This window comes from Silurus meridionalis, chromosome 20, assembly GCF_014805685.1.
Source record: "Silurus meridionalis isolate SWU-2019-XX chromosome 20, ASM1480568v1, whole genome shotgun sequence".
Lineage (NCBI taxonomy): Eukaryota > Metazoa > Chordata > Actinopteri > Siluriformes > Siluridae > Silurus > Silurus meridionalis.
In genome coordinates this window covers 2507531-2527879 of record NC_060903.1, presented here as the reverse complement: position 1 = coordinate 2527879, position 20349 = coordinate 2507531, and the positions used below count along the sequence as shown (strand labels likewise).

The 20349-nt window shown below is 42.3% G+C and overlaps 1 protein-coding gene across 1 annotated transcript in view; it reads right to left on the bottom strand.

Annotated features, from left to right (window-relative positions):
* Positions 1 to 4323: 4323 nt before the first annotated feature.
* The window catches only part of mpp7b (MAGUK p55 scaffold protein 7b), a 57004-nt gene continuing 40978 nt past the window's right edge, over positions 4324 to 20349 (bottom strand). Inside the window, 7 exon segments of the mRNA XM_046876520.1 lie at positions 4324 to 4380; positions 5939 to 6220; positions 7034 to 7177; positions 8212 to 8276; positions 8279 to 8319; positions 12726 to 12819; positions 17817 to 17897. Of these exon segments, the coding sequence (XP_046732476.1) occupies positions 6038 to 6220; positions 7034 to 7177; positions 8212 to 8276; positions 8279 to 8319; positions 12726 to 12819; positions 17817 to 17897 (608 nt within the window). The 3' untranslated portion in view covers positions 4324 to 4380; positions 5939 to 6037.

Below are 20349 nucleotides of genomic sequence, written 5' to 3'. Positions count from 1 at the left end.
GTTTGTTCTAATCCACACCTAATCAATTCCAGAAGAGCATAATTACCAAGCGGTTTACGTGTTGAAGCAAACACTACAATACCGCAAAGTGGGATGAGTTTACACAAACCCTGAATACAGCACTTAGGACAAAAGGAACCTTGTTTCTGCTGCTTGAAATGTTTGAAATCGAACGTCGGCTTCCAGCGCAAAAACGTTCCGCCTTTGCTGAATCTGTCGGCTTTATAAAAACACCCTGATTGCGTGAGTTTCGCTACAGAACATGATGAAAACTGGAAGTATGCATCTGTTTAATCTGTCACCTTCCGTAAACTCCAGGTCCTTCATCTTTCGTCGCTCAAGTACCGAGTTTTTTTTTTTTCAAAAAAAAAAACTTTGCTGCACAAACATGGTGTACACCCTTTTAGAACGGGGCGTGACTGCTTACAATTCACATTCAATCATCAATAACGTGTTGTGTTTAATGCCATAAAAAGATCAGACGTTTCTCAACGATTTCTCCACCATCTTTCCTTACAGAAAAGGATCCCAATGTTGGAAAAGCTATCGATCAGTTTACAAAAGAGTTTCCAAAATTTTGGATGTATTGCGTAAGACCATCGTTAGGACGTTGGGAAAATGACGTGGCACAGGAACACAACCAAGAACAAGACGATCCTCCAAAATTGGCAAACGGACAAGAGGAATAGTTATCATGGACGGCTGCTGAGGGACCGACAGATCGTTAAAGGAGCAGGAATATCTGGTAAGGATTAATCACTTCTCGTATGAAACCCGATCTCTTGTACTCTGCACGTGTCTCTGGGGGTAGGGAGGAACGCCAGACGGCATCCAAACCCGCCGAAATCATCAAAACAATGTAGTGTTATGGTCTGATGAGACAAAAGTCGAACTATTTGGTACAAAACAACAAGACACACGAGGAACGCCATATATACGAGGAGTGTTCCAGTCAAACCGGGATTTTTTTAATGTTACAGGTATAAAAATGAATGCTAGTGTAGCGGTACCACATGCAGATGTAAGTAGCTAGCGTGTCCTATTACTGATAGGCAGCACAACAGCGTGTGGTGATGAAGTTAAAACACGCAGATATCTGCAGGAGACTTCAAATTTCAAATCTGAATTTTATGTAAAATTAACAAGAAATCCTTTTCTTATATGTACATAAATAAGTTCAATCCACATTCTTTACTTAAAAAATTCAAAACACCATTTGAATCTGCCAAGTAAATACAAGTTGTGTCAACTCAACACTTCATGTCTTTAACATTAAAAAAGATATTTAATTGAGTTAAGCTAACTTTATATTTTATTTTAGATCTAGAACTATTGAACTTGTCCACACTGGTAACAATGATGTGTTGGGTTTACTTAAAAAAATTTTTTTGCATCAAATCTTTCTTTTTGGAATTTTTCCAGGCGTAAGTTAAATGCTGGGATAAGTGTATAAATGTAGCATGTCGGAAGAATTTTCCACAAGTTTCCACTCTTTGAAATTTGTTCTTATATTTTATAAACACAACAGTCCTGGTTTAAATTGAACACCCCTTGTATACACCCATGATGAAGCATGATGGTGGATGCAACGTGCCACGGTTCTGCTTCACTTCAGATAGAAAAAATAAATCATCACAAAGCTTGCAGGCCTCTGTTATACAAGTGGAGATGAAGAAACATTTCAAACCTGATAATGAACCAAAGCACAAATCCAATTAGATAAAAGTAGCTACAGAAGATACAGAAAAAAAAAAGAAAAAGAAAAAAGCGTCACAGTTCGAGTTTTTTTCTTACCAGTTAGAAGTGGCTTCAGAAGATGGAAAACAATGTTTTGGAAAGGTTTCAACTTATATACAAGTAAAATACCGTAACAGGTAATACAGTATTTACGAGGTGCGCAAACTTTTGAATGCATTTCTAATTGTTTTATTGGTTGCTTTATCAGATTAAAGGTGTAAAAAAGTTTGGACACCTGAGCATAAGATTGGTGTGCTTTTTTTAACATCCCATTTCACTTTCGGTCCCAATTTACTGTTATAATAACCTCCACTCTTCTGGGAAGATGTTCCACTAGATGTTTTGCTCATTCCGCCACAAGGTAAAGTCACATTCTGATGTAGGTGAGGTGAGGAGGTCTGGGGTGCAGTCAGCGGTTACATTCATCCCAATAGGTGTTTAATAGTGTTGGAGCTCTATAGCAGACCACTCAAGATCTTCCACTTCCTTTTAACCCATGTAAAGCAGATTTTCATAGAGCTGACATTTCTTGGTTTAAATAAAGGGAAAGTTTCATTTTACCACATCTGAAGACGTCCTACACAATTGAGTGCCTCCAAATTTGTGGTTTGGGGAAGAACCACATACAGCTGGAAAAGTTAGGTGTCCCAATACTTTTGCTCACACCATGTAGCTTAACCACATTGCCCTTGAATTATGATCAAAAAATCAGCGATTTATTTTGTGAGATAAAGTTGAATTAAACCACTTTATGCGGGTTTTTTTAGATCATTAATGTGAGGTTATTCTCAATCGAGCAACTTTATCTGTAAATATTTTCGTCTTTCAGAATAATGATACACTTGTTCTGTAGCTTGCTTTGAGAGAACTTTCTGAAAGAACTAGGTCCAGGAGTGTAGCATGGTATTGGCAGCTCTCTCCCTCACACACACACACACACACACACACACAAAACCTGGACCCGATTCCTTCCGCTGCGTCCGCTCGAAGCCAGATTTCCTACAAAAAAAGGTTTGCGTTCGCAATTTCAGTAGCGTGATCGATGACCAGGGTGCGCAAAACACCTCAACCGATCGCCGTCTTCGCCGCGTGGGTACGAGCCGCGACCGCGCTAAACACGTTTAGCGATCGGGCGCCATTCGTCACACCGCATCAGCCTCCTTAAAGTGTTATATTTGGCTCCATTCGCATGAATTCACATCAAATGACCTTATCCATTAGTAATTAGTCAGTGTAAATAGAGTGCTGGGATCGCTCCTTTTCACCTGGCGCGGCCGCTAATAGCGCTTCTGCTCCGTTCTCATTAAAACGGACGATAGTTTCTTTGTGTTGGCTCGGGCGCGCGGACGCCATGAAGGATCTGATGCAATTTGTTCAACTACAAGACAACAAACCCATGATTAGAACAGAACAAATCGTTTGCACCAGTCACTGTTCAGTACAACGACTGTAAAATGACTGTAACAGCCATTGAGGTAATAGAAAAACACACTGGTGGACCACAGTTCAGCCCGTTTTTTTTTTTTCGACGATTCAACACTCCTCACACACTCCACACACACGTCTGGCTGGTCAGATCGCCTTTTAATAGCGATGACATCAGCCTGTGAAGGAACCTGACCTCTCGTAAAGCCGCAGTCCTTGGGCTCCGTGCCCTCGGTCCATTCTCCTCACAAAACCAGACGTGTGCAGGATCTAAAGTATCTCGCGCTCTGCTCGGCCTCACCATCTCCTGTTCCTACACTCGAGTCAAAGCGCAATTACTCATTGGAATAAATCTTTGAAAAACAAAACGTGCATTTCTTTTTTTCTACGCATACAAAGAAAAAGACATTTGTCTCAATTTCAAACCACATTTTTGCAAAAACCAGTTCCTCTTTCCCCAAGGAACTAAAGAATATGATTTAGCATTAGCTAATCCTTACTAGCAACAGGTTTATTTCTAATCTCATCTTAGCTAGCATTATAATATCTCTATTTCTATGCTAACAGTTAGCACAGAGTGATAAATACCATCTAGTATGGACTGTAGCAGCAGATGTTTTGCACACGATGGATATTAAATGGAATTTCGGATATCAGGTTTGCTACAACTGCTAGAAAAGCCTGCGACTGTTAAATCATGGGCTAAAAGCTCTAGTCAATTGTCAAAAAATGAGGTGAAGAAAAATGTTAAGTACTTTAAAACCAGACTTAAATGGAGGAACTGTGCTTCAAGATGACTCGGTCACATGACCTTTGATATACTAAGAACTTCTTCCACTGGTTTATAGAATTCCCACTTGGTCCTAATTCACCTGCTCTGTTTCAGATCCACCCAATCAAAACAAATGAAACTCTTTCTGTACAAATGCAGCAAAAATGGCAGTAGGTCCTATTAAGTAATGAATGAATTTCTCCATATGTATACTCCAAACACAGAGCAAACGTTACGCAAAAGACAGAGATGCGTGTAAATGACGGTAAGCCTCCGGACATGGACAGCATCAAATGCAAACTGAAAACGTGTTCATGCTACAATGGAAACGTTTGGTGCGCGTACAGTGCGCTGAAGTTACCTGGACGTGTTTCAGAGGGCTTCATCCAGAGTTCACTCCTGTAGTCACGAGTTAAGAGCGATGATCGTGGCCTTGCTCTACCCCACTGTAATCCAAAATCAAGAACACGCCTTGTTATGGAGAGTCTGAGTCTGCTTGCAATTAATGTCCAAACATGAGCAATAGCAGTATATTGAAACAAAAAAAACAGGACACGAGTGAAGCAGTAATGCATTTACTTTCGAGGGCTGTATCGAGACATGGAATCATCATGTTTGCTTTACCGAACAACAGCAAAGAAAATGCACAGCAAATTTCAGACACTGTCCCGTATCTTAACAAACTCGATTGGAAAGTTCATATTTCAATTGTTTCTGTATACATAAAAAAAAATAATTAGGTTGTTATACGGTTTGGATCGTCAGTTCACATGACCTGGATTGTACTTTATTTTAATTCAATTCAAAATCCGTTTGATTTCCTTCAACTCTTCCAGGTCTTCTCTAAGGCCAAACTCTTACGAATGACGATATCGGAATTAGCAGATTTATCCGTCCAATGTAAGTCAGTCTTGTTCAATATAGCAGATGAACGCTGTTAAATCTCTTATAGAACAGCTTTTGTTTCTGTCTGGATGGATTTGTTTTCTATAAAAGTAGATTTGACAGAAATACAGCTGCAATCCACAGGCTCATGCTAATATTTATTTATTTGTATTTGACATTTGTTTTTATTAGACGAATCCAACGACAATTACAAAACTTTTATAATTCTTCATTATATGCAAGAAAAAAACAAAACACATGAATGATTAAATAGAATACATTTCAAAAAGAAACACTAATGGTTCATGCTAACATTATAGAGTTTCTATACTAACAGCTGCTTCATATGGACTTGTACAATGGACACCCCAAAATAAAAGCATATAAATTGTGTTGTTTTTTTTAATAGAATGATTGATGTAATGTGATGTGAAGCTCTGATCAGACGTGCTTCACACATGGAGGTGGAACTGCAATAGTTTTGGGTTGTTTTAGCTCAGAGAAGGTTGGAGACCTATTCCGGGTGAAAGGAACCAACATGGCAACCATTCTGTACTTCAACACCATGCAATTCCGTCTGGACTGCGGCTCATTGGAACCGTACAACAAGATACTGAGCAGAGGCAACAATGGAGGATTTTTTTAATGAAAATAAAGAGGAACATCTGGACAATTATATATCTACTTGGTCAAAGGAAATCTTAATAGCGTTAAATCAAACCTAGTTTGGGGCATAAAACCAAAAGGAACATGCAAAACCATAAAACACTTTTGACAGACATTGTAAATCAATATAAATTTAATTCAGTGAAACATGGTGGTGGCAGCAACCTGTTATGGTCCCTGTGTGAAGTTCAGTCATTTATAGAATTTATATGGTCCCCAGTCCCCGTGGGTCAAATGGTACCGGGTATCGGTCACATGTCTTACCAACATTCGCTACCTTCTTAAAGGGGCTCCGGCCGCTAACTCATAATACATTACCGCTAAATTGAAACCCTCCAAGCGAGCAAAATTAACAAAAAACAACACAGCGGATTCACGTGTATTATTATATTTAGAAAATACCAGTTTTAATGCCGGGCGTATCATTTTATTTTGTTGTATTTTTCGCCATACCTTAAAGGCCGGTCCGTGAAAATATTGTCCGACATTAAACAGGTCCGTGGTGCAAAGGTTGGGGACCGCTGATTTATAGCACAGTGTTTGCACGACACGTCACAGTTTTTCAGCCCATATTTTGGGAATCCAGTTGCTTTCCTTTTCAAGCTTCCTCAGTTCAGCTCTTATTTCAGTGAACACCCTGGCCAGGTCGTCGTTAATGGCGATCTTCTCGAATAAGTAGGCGTACTCGTTCTCCATTTCCTTCGTGGCGTTTATCATCTCCTCGAAATCAGCCTCCTGTAAAATGTGGGAGAGATGAGTTTTGCAGCTGTAAACAATTAGCTCAGGAATGAACGGGGGGTGTAATATGAATCGAGACGAACTGACTAAGACTGGGTCCAACGATGAGTGTCGGCCATGTTTCAATTGGAAAAACACGATTTACGATTTCGCAAAACAACACGCGCTATCATAAGACCCCATTTCACTTGTAAACATGTCCGGATTTTTTTCCCTTTTAATGGTTTTTGCTTTGTTTTTGTTTTGTAGTTGAAAGCAGTTGTTCTCGAATGAAGTCTAAATCATGACCAAAATCTAATGTCTGCTTCTTTTGGGTCAAATCACTAATGTAATTCAGATTTATCTGGAAAGCTCTGGGTTACTGATTGAAAGTTTGAGGGTTCAAACTCTGGTTTTGCTAAGCTACCAATCTTGGGCCCCTTAGCAAGGCCCTTATCCCTAATAAGACTCTCAGGTGGCTTTTGGTGCTCTAACATGATTCATAAAGCTCTCACTGAAGTTCCTCAGCATCCCCTTTATCCAGACCCCCATCGCTAAGCACCTTCTATGATTCGCACCGGATCCCAGCAATGGTGTCAAAACGGTGATCTTTGAGCTGCATCTTCATCTTCGGGAAGAAGGCAAAGTCTGCAGGAGCCAATCTGCCGAGTGGTGTGGGTGAGGAAGTTCCCGCTCCTGGGCCCTTGAGCAAGGCCCTCAACTGCTCAGTTGTATGAGGGCCAAATGCCATAAATGCCAATTTCACAACCTACAAACGCATTCCTGTACAGTTCAGCACATCCAAAACGTTACTTATTGACTTAGCCTTACCATAAACGTCCTGCTTGGCACCGGTTCCTCGCAGCCGGCCAAGATTTTCGCTTTTCTCCGACTGAACCTCAGCTGTTCTATCGCCGGAGGCCTGACGAACGCAACATACGGTTTGAATTCCGCCGTGTACAGCAGCTTCGCAGCCTTCAGACAGGACGAGAAAACGGTTTGGTTAGCATATTAGGAGACGTTTGCTACATCGGCCATTAAATCATTAAAACTGGCATGCGGCATGCTGACTAGAGCTCTGCGCTGGTTTCCATTGGGTCGCCTCATGCCCGGGTCCTGAGCCTGCTTCCCTCGTCAGGCGGCATCGCGCCGTTTCCTTTCCTATACCACGGTTTCATTTCTCCTTATTGCCCCAGAGACAACAGAAAGTGGTGAGGAGGAGAACAAATGCATGGAACATTTGACCGAAGCAGGGCAGGATGATGTTGTGTGAGGCTCATGCAGAAATATTAGATATGATGCCTGTGGTTTGAGTTCATTACTACAGCGTGAATGTCGATATAAATGTCGGTGAAGAATAATGACGCTGGAGCACCAACATGAGGGGGGCTGATAGAGGCTCTGCCACCAGAATGACATCATTCCTGCCCTTAACCTCAGCTCCAAAATCAACAAACATGACATGTAATATAGACCTCTCTCTCTCCCTCTTTCTTTCTCTCCCTCCCTCTGTTTCTCTCTCTACATCCCTCCCACCCGCCCACTCTCTCTCTCTTTTATTCTCTCTTTCCCTTGCTTTCTCTCTCGACTCTCACTTTATCACTATTTCTGTCTGTCTGTCTGTCTGTCTGTCTGTCTGTCTGTCTGTCTGTCTGTCTGTCTGTCTGTCCTCCACACTCCCTCTCTCACAAAGTCTCTTTCTTTATCTTTCCAACTTTCTTTTGCTCTCTCCCCTCTTTTTCTCTTTCTCTCTCACTCTCTTTTTCTCTCCCTCTATTTTTCTTCCTCTTTTTCCCTTGCTTTTTTCTGTCTGTCTGTCTGTCTGTCTGTCTGTCTGTCTGTGTCTTTCACACTCCCTCTTTCACAAGGTCACTCTCTCTTTATAAGCAGTTAAGGAGTAATACAGGACTTTTTTTACCACAGGAATTGTTGATCCATTTAAAACACACACACACACACACACACACACACACACACACACACTGACACCCTTCCCTTCTATCACTCACATGGGGCTGCACATCCAGTAAGCACACCTTGCCCTCCGCTAGGACCCTGCGGACTGAACCCAGACGGTGCCGTAGTAATTCCCAGCGTGTCGTCCGTATTCTATAAACCTGTCCATGGGCAGCATGGAGCAGAAATTATACACACCATTAAACCTGTTGGACTGGTGGCCACTAATAATCCTTTTAACCATAAACCCTGTGCTACACTTACTGATGGATGAAATGAAAAACACACATACACACCTTCACTCTTAAAAAAATACCAGTGTGGGAACTGGGGTATGGTCAAGCGCCAGTTTGTGAATGGAGGGCAGAGGATATGAGTGGTAAAGATCACATCTGTACACGGTTTTATTAACGAGTGAGCGGCATTTACCCCTAAAGCTGCTTTGACAATTTCTATAGTTAAAAGCACTCTATAAATAAATAAATTGTAATTGAATTTCAGAACCGTAAAATCAGAATATTAGTTAGCCCTGAACTCATGGGAAATGTCATACTCATCTACATGAACATGCCAAACTCTTCATACTCAAAACACTAAAGAATCAAGAGAAAAATCCTTATGTTCGTTATAAAAAGAAGTTTGTATGTTATTCAAGCAATTAAAACAATTAAAGAGGATATTCAGAATTATGCTAAATGATTGAACTTTCCATCAGCCACTGAATCATGTCACATGACCAGTGCACTTGGTCCCATAAATTCTATGATTTGTTTTTCCTCAACATCTTCATGCAAGATCTTCCATCTTGTAGCTTCAGCATGCAAGAACAATTTCAGATGGAAAAAACTAATTTCATTTTATTTGTATAGCACTTTCAACACTTTTCACAACCCAGGTGAGTAAGAAACCTTGACAGGAACTTAATCCAATCTGGGAAACATTTGGAGATACATATATTATACACTATATGGACAAAAGCCTGACACCTGACTTTTTCAGCCATATGTGATCCTTCCCCGAACTGTTACCACAAACCTGGAGTTAATATATTGTTAAATCTATTGTAATTCTTGAATATATATATATATATATATATATATATATATATATATATATATATATATATATATATATATTTTATTATTTTTTTTTTTTTTATGTCACAGAATACACATAATAAGCATTTCACTGCATGTCTTATTGTGTACATTTCCGAATGTGGCAAATAAGATGACCGCTAACTCCGCCCCTTTTTTCTTCTGAAGAGCGAAGTCTAGACGCTTTTTTGTTGCAAAAATTTTTGCTGATTTGAACGAAATATCTGCACCTAGAAGAGAAAAACACGTACATCCAACCATTCACAGCATTTGGCAGAGACCCTTTTCTGGAGTGACTTAGTTGAGGGTTAAGGGCCTTGCCTAGGGGCCCAGCATTGGCAGCTTGGTGGTGCTGGGTTTTGATCTCGTGACCTTCTGATGACTGAAAAACACTGATCAACCACCTCCACAGATGAAGAGTGGAGTTAAGTAAATGGGGACTAAATGTGGACTGGGATGTTCAGAAACCAAAAGAAGGACCAATCAGGATAAGGAGGCATGTCCACTTGCCTGTCATGTCATCTGTCAGTCCAGAAACTGCAATTTCCTGCCATAGCTTTCAAATGTCCCATGGAAGCGTGCGGATTGGTTCAGGTTTAACGTTTCCAAAACCCTTATTAAGCACTACACCTTTAACTACTTTCACGTGCCAGTGCTTATCGAGTCGTACTCGTGACACCGTGTTGACACAAGAATATCCAGAGATTTAGGAAATTTACACGTAATCCAGAGCTCGGCTCCGCTCTGTCATCACTTCGGACTGACGGATCCACGTTAAAGGGTGGAAACTGGAACCCGAATCCCCCCGCATGTCATACAAACTGCAGCGTGATCGACTGTGGTCAGTTTTGCCCTTGCACTCATCCGTTCTCGCACGTGAATGTGGCACGCGAGAGCTGTAAAGCGCTCCGAGGGATACAAGGGGGAAACTGGGAAACGGCCCAAACCGTCATCAAGCTGCCACATCTTACTCCTCGCATCTCGTGTTCCGCTTTCACGTTCGAGATAATCACACTCCGGCTTCCACTGTACTCGAGGAGCAGGGCCGTTTGAAGTGTATTTTCAGGAGATCAGGCCTCCAGACATTTTGGCACTGTGCAGCTTTATCTAATCTGCAGTGTTACACTTTAAATTGGAGCCACCTGGATGGGGCATCTTTGAAAGAAATAAAAAAAAAGAGGGGGTGCCAAAACTTCCAGTACAAGACTCAAGAAAAAGTATTTCTTCACAAGATTGCACCGAAAAACAAGCGAGTTCATCGCTCTGGCACCGGAATCCACAGATTATTGATTATTTTTTTTACTTTTTTAAATCCCACCTTGGACACCAAACACTTTTCATGGGGCATTAAATCGTTTTTACAGCAGAGGCAATTTTCCTTCAGGAAAAAAAAAAGATGACTTGTTCAGTGTTGTATAAGTGGTTTAAAGTGGGCAGACAAAACAACGTCTGGCCCTGACTCCAGTATTCAGAACATCCCAGTCCATGTGTATTCTCCATTCGCTGTTATAATAAGCTCCATAATATAATAAGCTGATCAGCTCTTCTTGGACCAAGTTTTGAAAAGTGTTTGTTTGTGGAGATTTGTGAGATTCACCTACAAGTTCAGATACAAGTCAGGTACTGATGGTATTTGAGGTGAGGAGGCCTGGGGTGCACTCAGCGTTTATTCATCCATCTCAGTATTGTTGGAGCTCTATGGCAGGAGATCTTCCGCACACTTCCAACGCATAGTTCATGCGAAGAAAAACATTCTGATCTGAGAAACGCTCCAGAAAACGCCATTACAAACGAAATCATTGTTTTCGAATATATCGCGGATTTGCTTGATGAAAAATGTTTAATAAAATAAAAAACAAGTCATTGTGCCTTAAAGCTGATGACCGCGTTCTGAAAGCTGCCGCCGTGCCTGTGATCACGCTGTAGGTGTTTACGAGGGTGTGAATAACCGCATGGACCTCAGCGAAGGTCTAACATTAGGTCGACCACAACGCATTGCCGATTCACACCCAGTGTTTCAGAGCACACACACACACACACACACACACACACACACACACACACACACACACACACACACACCACACAGATCAGACCAGGATGCTGTGGTTACTGAAGCTTATTGAGTAAATATTCCAGAAATGAATCCCGGCCTGGTTCTGGATTCGCATCTGATTATTGAAGATGAATGTAATTTATTGCAGAAATGCAAAACACAGGCTTCGCTTCAGTCCCTCGTTCTGGTCCAATTTAGTTTTGCTCGCTTTACCAGAGGCCTGCGCGGCGACTCGCTCCAAGTCCGACGAACAAGGCACAAGAAGCCGCCGGGAACCGCAGAGGACCCTTAAAATAGTCCATCCGTTCAATATAACGTGACACCGCTCGCGCTTCAGACATTTTCCGTCTGCTTTCGAGTGAAATTCGGGCAAGTGGATATTTCCTGTCAGTTTCTGGTCGCGAGCGTCACAACTCGAAACCCTAAAAAAACGATCGAGTGTGTGTGATGTGAATTCCAGGAAAACCTTTGAAGCTGTTTGGTCAGGATATTGGGGAAGAGGGTTAAATGATGGAAAAAAAAAAACGCAAATGGGATTGTGTAAGTTTTTGTACATCTACAGGACTTGGACTGACTTTCCTGTCCCACTGATATTAAATAACAAATTATAAATCCAAAAGTATTGGGACATCCATTTTTGTTTGGCTTTTTCTCCAGCCATATGTGATCCTTCCCCGAACTGTTACCACACATTTGGATGGACACAATGAATCGTATAGACATTTTAGCTTCACTTGAACTAGGAGGTCTGAACCTGTTCCAATGATGGTGTCCCTGAAAGCCAGCTCCATGATGATATGCTTTACATTGTTTGGACGTGTGTGGAAGATCTCATGCTATAGAACTCTATTGAACACCTTTGGAATGAATGTGAACGCTGACTGCACCCACAGGCCTCCTTGCCTAATTTACATCAATGTTGCTGAATAAGATCTCACACATCTCCATAAAAACTAGTGGTTCATCTTCCCAAAATAATAAGAAACAAATGGTGACTGAATGTGGAATGGGATGTTCAAAAAGCCCATATTCATTTTATGGTCAGGTGTCCACAAGCTTTTCTCCATATAATGTGGATCTAAAATATTCCCAAAGCCAGATGTGCTATACCATTTAGAGTTTCCTGAAAAATATAAATATAATTCAAACCCTTCCTGAAGATACACCAGGTCTATGCTAATAACTGTAGGGTTATGAATTCAAATCCCAGGACCACCACAGAACAAAGCCATCAAAGCAAAAGATTGCAACTGCAGATCAACATGATCTCATGGCAAATCTGTAGAAACCGGAACATGGATCCGCCTCATTAGGTTTCATACGAATAACGTTCCTCTCTGGATGAATCTCACGCATATTGTTGAACATTTAAAGGATCAAATGTAAAAAAAAAAAAAGTGGTGTAAAGACTCACTCGTGGTCGAGGATGTCTTTCTCAAAAGAGTGTTTGGAGACAAAATGGTAGTCCACGCCCTCTTTCTCGTGTTTTCTGCGCTCACGGGTCGTATCTGTGGAAAGTAAAGAGCAATGATGAGTTTTACAGTTTTTCTCAGTAGCTTTGATTCTCCACATCATGGAGTCATTGCTCTGAGAAATGCACTTACTGGCTTGCAAATATTAAGGATGATTCAAGAAATGCTTCAAAACAAAAGAAGAAAAAAGAAAGAGTGTTGAGGGGGAAAAAAACACTGTTCAATAGGGTTTGAGCTCAATAGCAGCCCACTGAAGATCTTCCACACACTTCAAAACCATGTAAAGTATATCTTCATGAAGATGGCTTTGTCCACAGGAACATCATCATGCTGGAACATGTTTAGGTCTCATAGATCAAGTGAAGGGAAGAACCACATATGAATGGAAAAGTCAGGTGTCCCAATACCAGACAGACAGACAGACAGACAGACAGACAGACAGACAGACGGCTAGACAGACAGACAGACGGATAGAATAGAAATGTGGACTGACATATGGACAGGCATATGGACAGACATGTGGACAGACGGATGGACAAACACATGGACAGACAGATAGTCAGACATGTGGACGGACAGACAAACACATGGACAGATAGATGGACAGACGGATAGACAAACAAACAGATAGACAGGCTGATGGACGGACAGATGGATGGAGAGACATGTGGATGGACAGACATGTGAACAGACACATGGACAAACAGATAGTCACAGAGATAAACAGACACACTGACAGACAGATGGACAGACAGATACATAGACAGACACACGGACAGACCGATTACAAAAGTAAAAAATGCACCTGGTTTTCCTCAATATGAACATTCATATACCCTCATGTAATACACAAGTGAGTGAAAAAAATTATTTAAACCTATGACCTTCCTGTGACCTTGTGTTTAGAAAAGAAACATCTGCCTCCTAAGTGTTTTCTGTGATCTGGTCTTATTAAAGCACTACGTTAATGCGATTACATACGAATTATGACATGATATAAATGTGGAAGGAAAGCGACGCGTTCTAGATCAGTATGTGGAGACGTTTTAACCAGGTTTGGTTTTACAGCTGCGAGCAGGAGATGGAAATAAATCTTTTAGTGTATTATAAAACAGCTGGCAGCAGCTGGGCGAGGTTTACGAGGAAACTTTCGATCGCTGATAGCACGAGTGTGACATGGGAGTTGAGTTATGCAGTCCGAATGTTTTACACTAACTTCAGACAGCACACTCGCATTCGCTTAACAAGTTTAACATGACTGCTGGAGCACACACACACACACACACACACACACACACACACACACACACACACACACACACAAACACAAACACACACACACTCCCTGAACCCAATTGTCCACACGAGAGCCAAAACAAGCTATAAACCTTTTACCATCATGCAAAAGGTCTCTCTCTCTCTCTTTCTCTCTCTCTTCCTTTCTCTTCCTTTCTCTCTCTTTTGCTTTCTGTCTATCCTTCCTTCTCTCTCTCTCTCTCTCTCTCTCTCTCTCTCTCTCTCTTCCTTTCTCTCTCTTTTGCTTTCTGTCTATCCTTCCTTCTCTCTCTCTCTCTCTCTCTCTCTCTCTATCTCTCTCTGTCTTTCTGTCTGTCTTTCATTCTCTCTCTCTCTCTCTCTCTCTCTCTCTCTCTCTCTCTCTCTGTCTTTCTGTCTGTCTTTCTCTCTCAACCCCCTCTCTCACGCTTTCTGTTTATCTTTCCTTCTCTTTCTCTCTCTCTCTCTCTCTCTCTCTTCCTTTCTCTACCTCTCTCTTCTGTCTTTCTGTCTGTCTTTCGTTCTCTCTCTCTCTCTCTCTCTGTCTTTCTGTCTTTCGCTCTCTCTCTCTCTCTCTCTCTTCTCTCTCTCTCTCTCTCTCTCTGTCTTTCTGTCTGTCTTTCTCTCTCAACCCCCTCTCTCGCGCTTTCTGTCTATCTTTCCTTCTCTCTCTCTCTCTCTCTCTCTCTCTCTCTCTCTCTCTCTCTCTCTCTCTCTTTCTCCCCTCCTTCTTTCTGTCTGTCTTTCCTCTCTTTCTCACTTTCTCTTACTCTTTTGTTTTGTCTGTCTGCCTTTCTTTCTTTCTCCCTTTTGCTTTCTCTCTCTCTTCAGCTCTCTCGCTTTCTGTCTCTCTGCCCCCCCTCTCTCTTTTTGTATATATTGATGCATTTCTCAGCTGGAAAAAGAAAACACACCCGTCATTTACCCCTCAGAGTCTGCCAAATAGTGATGAATTGATTAACTGTGCCATTATTCTGAGCCTAATAAATCTGCCATAAAGTGATACTGCAAAAGCCATTATTTTTCATATACGCAGATATAACAGTACGATACTGATACAACATAATAACCATATTATACACTTCTCTGGATCTTATCAGACGCCGATGTTCATAAATCCACTCTCACTCGCTGTAAAAAGTTTGTGGACACCTGAGATTGGTGTGTGTTTCTTGTTTGAGCATCCCATTCCACATTACAATAACCTCCACTCTTCTGGGAAGATGTTCCACAAGATTTTGTGGAGATTTGTGGAGATTCATTTAGCCACAAGGGTGTTAGTAAAGTCAGGTACTGATGTAGGTGAGGTGAGGAAGCCTGGGATGCAGTCAGGGTTTTCTTTCAAACCAAAGATCTTCAATAGGGTTTGAGGTCTATAGCTGGAGATTTTCCACACACTTCCAACCCATGTAAAGCATATCTTCATGGAGCCAGATTTGTGCACTGTCATGCTGGAACAGTTTTGGGCTTTGCAGTTCCCCTGGTTTAAGAGGTAGCTCAGTGGCTAAGATTTTGGACTTCTGATCTGAAGGTTCTGAGTTCAAATCTCACCACCACTATTAAGCTGCCACTGCTGGGCCCCTTGTGCATTTGTAAGACACCCGGAGTGGCTTACATTTATCTCCCTTATACAACTGAGCAGCTATGGGGTTAAGGGCCTTGCTCAGGGGCCCAGAAGTGGGATCTTGGTGTGGCTGGGATTTAAACCCATGCCCTTTACAGCTCAAGTCCAATGCCTTAACCACTAAGCTTCCACATTTCACATCTAGTACAGATCAAAATGTTCCAATTTAATAATAGACTTGAAGCATGTTGGAATTTAAAAACATTTTTGACGGTGACAAGTTTTAACCAAACATCCCACACACACACACACACACACACACACACACACACACACACACACACACACACACACACACACACAAACACACACACACCAATCTCAGCTCGATGTCGGAACCGTGACGGATCTTTAACAGTTCAAGGTCAGCGTGCGAGTCGAAAACGTTGCCCGCGCCGAAAACATTAGCGCTCTCCAAACAAACCCCGGCAACAGCAACCGGGGCTGTTTATCTTCGTGCCTCGTACACTTTCCGCTGCTTGACGTTAAGCGTCACGTACAGAGACCAGCTTGTCCCGCCATCAAATCATGGCCTCTGGCTAACGAACTGATTCTAGCACTCGGCGTTCGGAACGTGTAAATCAAATAAATGTGTTTGTCAGAGCCTCGACCCGTTTTCGTTACAGCGAGAGCGATTTTTCTGGCGTGCGCTCAGAAATATGGCGAGCTGACATTCGTAACATTCAGGAGGGAAACGACGTGAGAGCCAAGCACCAACCTGAGGCAAAGAAATGGCGTCGGTCCAGAGCAAAAAAACTCACTCTCTCTGTATCACTCTGCACTGACAGCCTGGCAGTGAGAGGCCTTAATTACTTCTGTGTGTGTGTGTGTGTGTGTGTGTGTGTGTGTCAGAAAAGCCGATCCTACTTTTCCCTACAGGTAAACTATCCATGTTTATGAATCCTCAACTCGGATTGACTTATAGAGGAACAAAAATCCTCAGATTTACATCCACGTCGTTCATCTCTTCATTTCAAGGATCTAAGAAACACTGGATTCTGGGATAGAGCACTACAGGGACTTCACTCTGTACAAAGATCTTTCTTCACTTGGTCTTCCAAAGCTTTCATTCTTGATCTCACTTTGCTCCGTGTGCAACGGAAAACAGAACCTCCTCCGTTCATCTGATTCTCTACAGTCAATAACAGCAAAATCAAGAGGAGATGAGGTCACTGTATCTCTCGTGTTATTTGACATTCGAACAATTGTGCGATTTCCTCCAAATGATGAGAAGTGATGAGAAGTGGTGAACTAATCACAAAAACCATGTAGTTGAGTTCAAGTAGAGATACATTTGGAAAAATATTTTCATCCAATTGAACTGATCAGTAGATGCCACCAAGCACCAATCAAAACAAGTTAAAAACTTGACCTGATTGGTGGATCGCTGCGTGTTCGAGCAGTTACGTTTTTATCCTCATAAATAAAAAGGAAACGACTTTGACGAAGTTGGAAATACTTCATTAAAGGTACTGATACATACAAAGTAAGTACAAGTAACAGCAAGTAACGAATTACATTTACTTCTTTACTGCCCACTGTTTAATGCATATAGGTCAGGGTCAAAGAATAGCAGTGAGTTTGAGAGGAGATCAACAGTATTTGTACCATGAAGGCTGATTAAAAGAAGTAGTAGTGGTTTGCAAAAGCAGATTGAGATTCTCCTTCATGTAGGCGAAAGTTCATCCATTAAGGCAATTGTACCATATCAATTGTTTTTGGCTTGGAATTTATTTTTCACTTAAACTAGAAGACAAACCTGTTCCAGCACTACAATGCCCCTGTGCACAAAGCCAGCACCATGAAGATTTGCTTTACATGGGTTAGAGTGGATGATCTCCTGTGTTAGCACCCAGACCTCAACCTTATTGAACACCTTTGGGATGAATGTGAAAGCTAACTGCACCCCAGAACCTCCTCACCTCACCTACCTGGTTAAGCAGAAATCTCCTTAAAAAATCTATTGGAACATCTTCCCAAAAGAGTGAAGGTTACACAGCAAATCTGGAAAAGAAGCACATACCAATCTTACGCTCAGGTGTCCACAAACCTGCTTGTAGAGTGTATATGCTCTTGTATCCATCTATCTTCAGGTGTGAATAACACATGTAGAGTGTGAAAATGGTGAACTCACGTGGCACTGGGATGCCGAAGTGCTCAGGATCTGAGAGCACAAGTTTCCTTTTCAGCTCAGTCACACCAACACCATGGGGTCCTGTGATTATACACGGATACACACACACATACACACATAGACACACAAACTCATTAGTGTAATCACTAGCCACAGGAAAAAAAGCTTGTTAGGAAGCTGCGGTCAAAGCACAGGGTCTGCCATGATACAGCGCCCCTGGAGGGCAAAGGGTTAGGGTTAAAAGCACTCTTTAAGAGACCAAGAATGGCAGCTTGGCAATACCGGTGCTTGAACCACCAACCTTCCATTTACTAACCCAGAGCTTTAACCAATGAGCTTCCCCTCGTATTTCATCATGTCCTCATGGTTCGAGATAAAGTTCCCTGAAGCAGCTCTGTGTGTGTAACTGCTTTTCAATGGGGTTTTTAATGAAATCTAAAGTGTGCATTCATGAACGTTTTTTCCCCCTGATACACTGGCTCTGGAAACGCACCAGCATCTGAAGTTTCCATTACTGGGATGTGAGTGCAGAGCGAATGGGATAACACTGTATTGATTTCAGAGGATGGCTCTGCACATTGCGTGTGCACACACACACACACACACACACACACACACACACACACACACACACACACACATGCATCCAGAACACAGAGTCTAAGCTGCTCTCAGGGAGGAAAAGCCAGACTAGCGTGGCGGGAATGAAAGATCTGTCTGATACCCGTACAGGACAGACTCGAGTCTAGCAGTTTTTGGGAGACGCTCAGTGCCTCTCAGGAAAGCGTGCATCACTAGAAGTAGTAGTGTGTTGATGCTAAGTGAAATTCCATGAATATCTGCCATTGTAACCGTACGTGGAATAGTTAAATTGCTTTTTTAAAAGTTTTTAATGGGTTTAACAGAACAGTGAGAAGAAGCCAGAAACAAATGAGGCTAAGTGATGAAAATAATAGTTCCTCCTCGGGAATGGGTGTCCTGCCTCTTCCTGCCCTCTCCTGCCTCCTCCTTCCCTCTCCTTCATTGTCCTCTCTTCTCCAGATTCCTCTTTCCTCTTCCTGCTGCCTCCCCCTCTCTCCTCCTGCCCTCTCCTGCCTACTCCTTCCCTCTTCTGCATTCTCCTCTGTTCTCCAGCTTCCTCTTGCCTCCTTCTCCCTCCTCCTACCTCCCCCACTATCCTCCTGCCTCATCCTTCCCTCTCCTGCACTCTCCTCTCATCTCCAGCTTCTTCTTTCCTCCTCCTGCCTCCCCCTGCATACTCTTGCCCTCTTCTGCCTTCTGCAGCCTCATCCTGCACTCTCTTCCTTCTCCAGCCCTCTTGTGCCTCCTCCTGCTTCCTACTGCCTTCGTGTGCCCTCTCCTGCCTCCTCCTGCATCAAGCTGTCTTTTTTCTGCTTTTATTCTCCTGACATCTTCTGCCTTCTTCTGCCCTCTTATGCCTCCTCCTGCCTTCCCTCTGCCCTATCCTGCCTCCTCCGGTTTCCTACTGCCCCCCCGCCTCCTCCTTTCCTCTTCTGCCTCCTCGTGTCAGTTTCTGCTTCCTTGCTTCCTTGTTCCTTCCTTCCTCTGCATTCTCTTCCATCCTCCAGCCTTCTCCTGCCCTCTCCTGGCTTCCCCTGCCTTCTTATGCACCCTAAAGCATCTGCCTTCCCTCCTCTGTCTTTCCTTTGCCTTTCTCCTGCCTCTTTCTCCCTCCTTATGCTCTCTCCTGTCTCCTGCCTTCTCCTTCCTTCTCCTGCTTCTTCCTTCCCTCTCCTGTATCCTTCTGCCCCCTCAGTGTTACTGTACACCAGAGGAGGTCCAGACCTCAGAACTCCAGGAAATGTTTTTCCTAAATACAGAAAAATCTTCTCTTTCTGTCTGTGGTCACTTGAGCAAACACGTTCAGGAAGACGGTATATTTACTTTCCGTGCCATCTTCGAACTTGTATCGCATACCTTCCTAAATGGATCTCATTGAACCGAGCCGAATTGGAAGTTAATGTAGCGTGTCAGAGGCCAATGTAAGCCTGAGAGAATGACAAGGGGGAAAAGTGAAACTAGCAATTTGCAGAAGAAGCTGCTCATTTGGAATAGATGAGGGATGCTGAAGGCGGCTTTGGTGGGCGGGAGGTAGTGTTTGTTTCCGGAAAAATATTATTAAAAAGGGTCTGGAAAAACAGCTCGGAGAATGAAAGAGAAAACAAGGTGTCAATGTTTAAGGCATTTCAGTCAAAAATTCAGCCATTTCAGACGGTGCTTCGTTCTCATTCTCAATAGTGTTTTGGGTTTTTGGTTTGATAGTTGGGGGAAAATTCCATCAGCCAATCAGCTTTCAAGATGAACGTAGGATTAACACAATGTTTACATTTTACAGTATTTCTGCTCCGAATAAAAAAAAAAAAGAGTTAAAAGATGAAGAAAATAGTCTTTTATTCCCCTTTTTTAAAGCTTTTGGCTGTAAATGTCCTTGTTAATACAATTATTATCATTATTATTTATTTATTATTTTTTACGTTTTTACTTTATTGACATTAAAAATGCTCAGGCGATT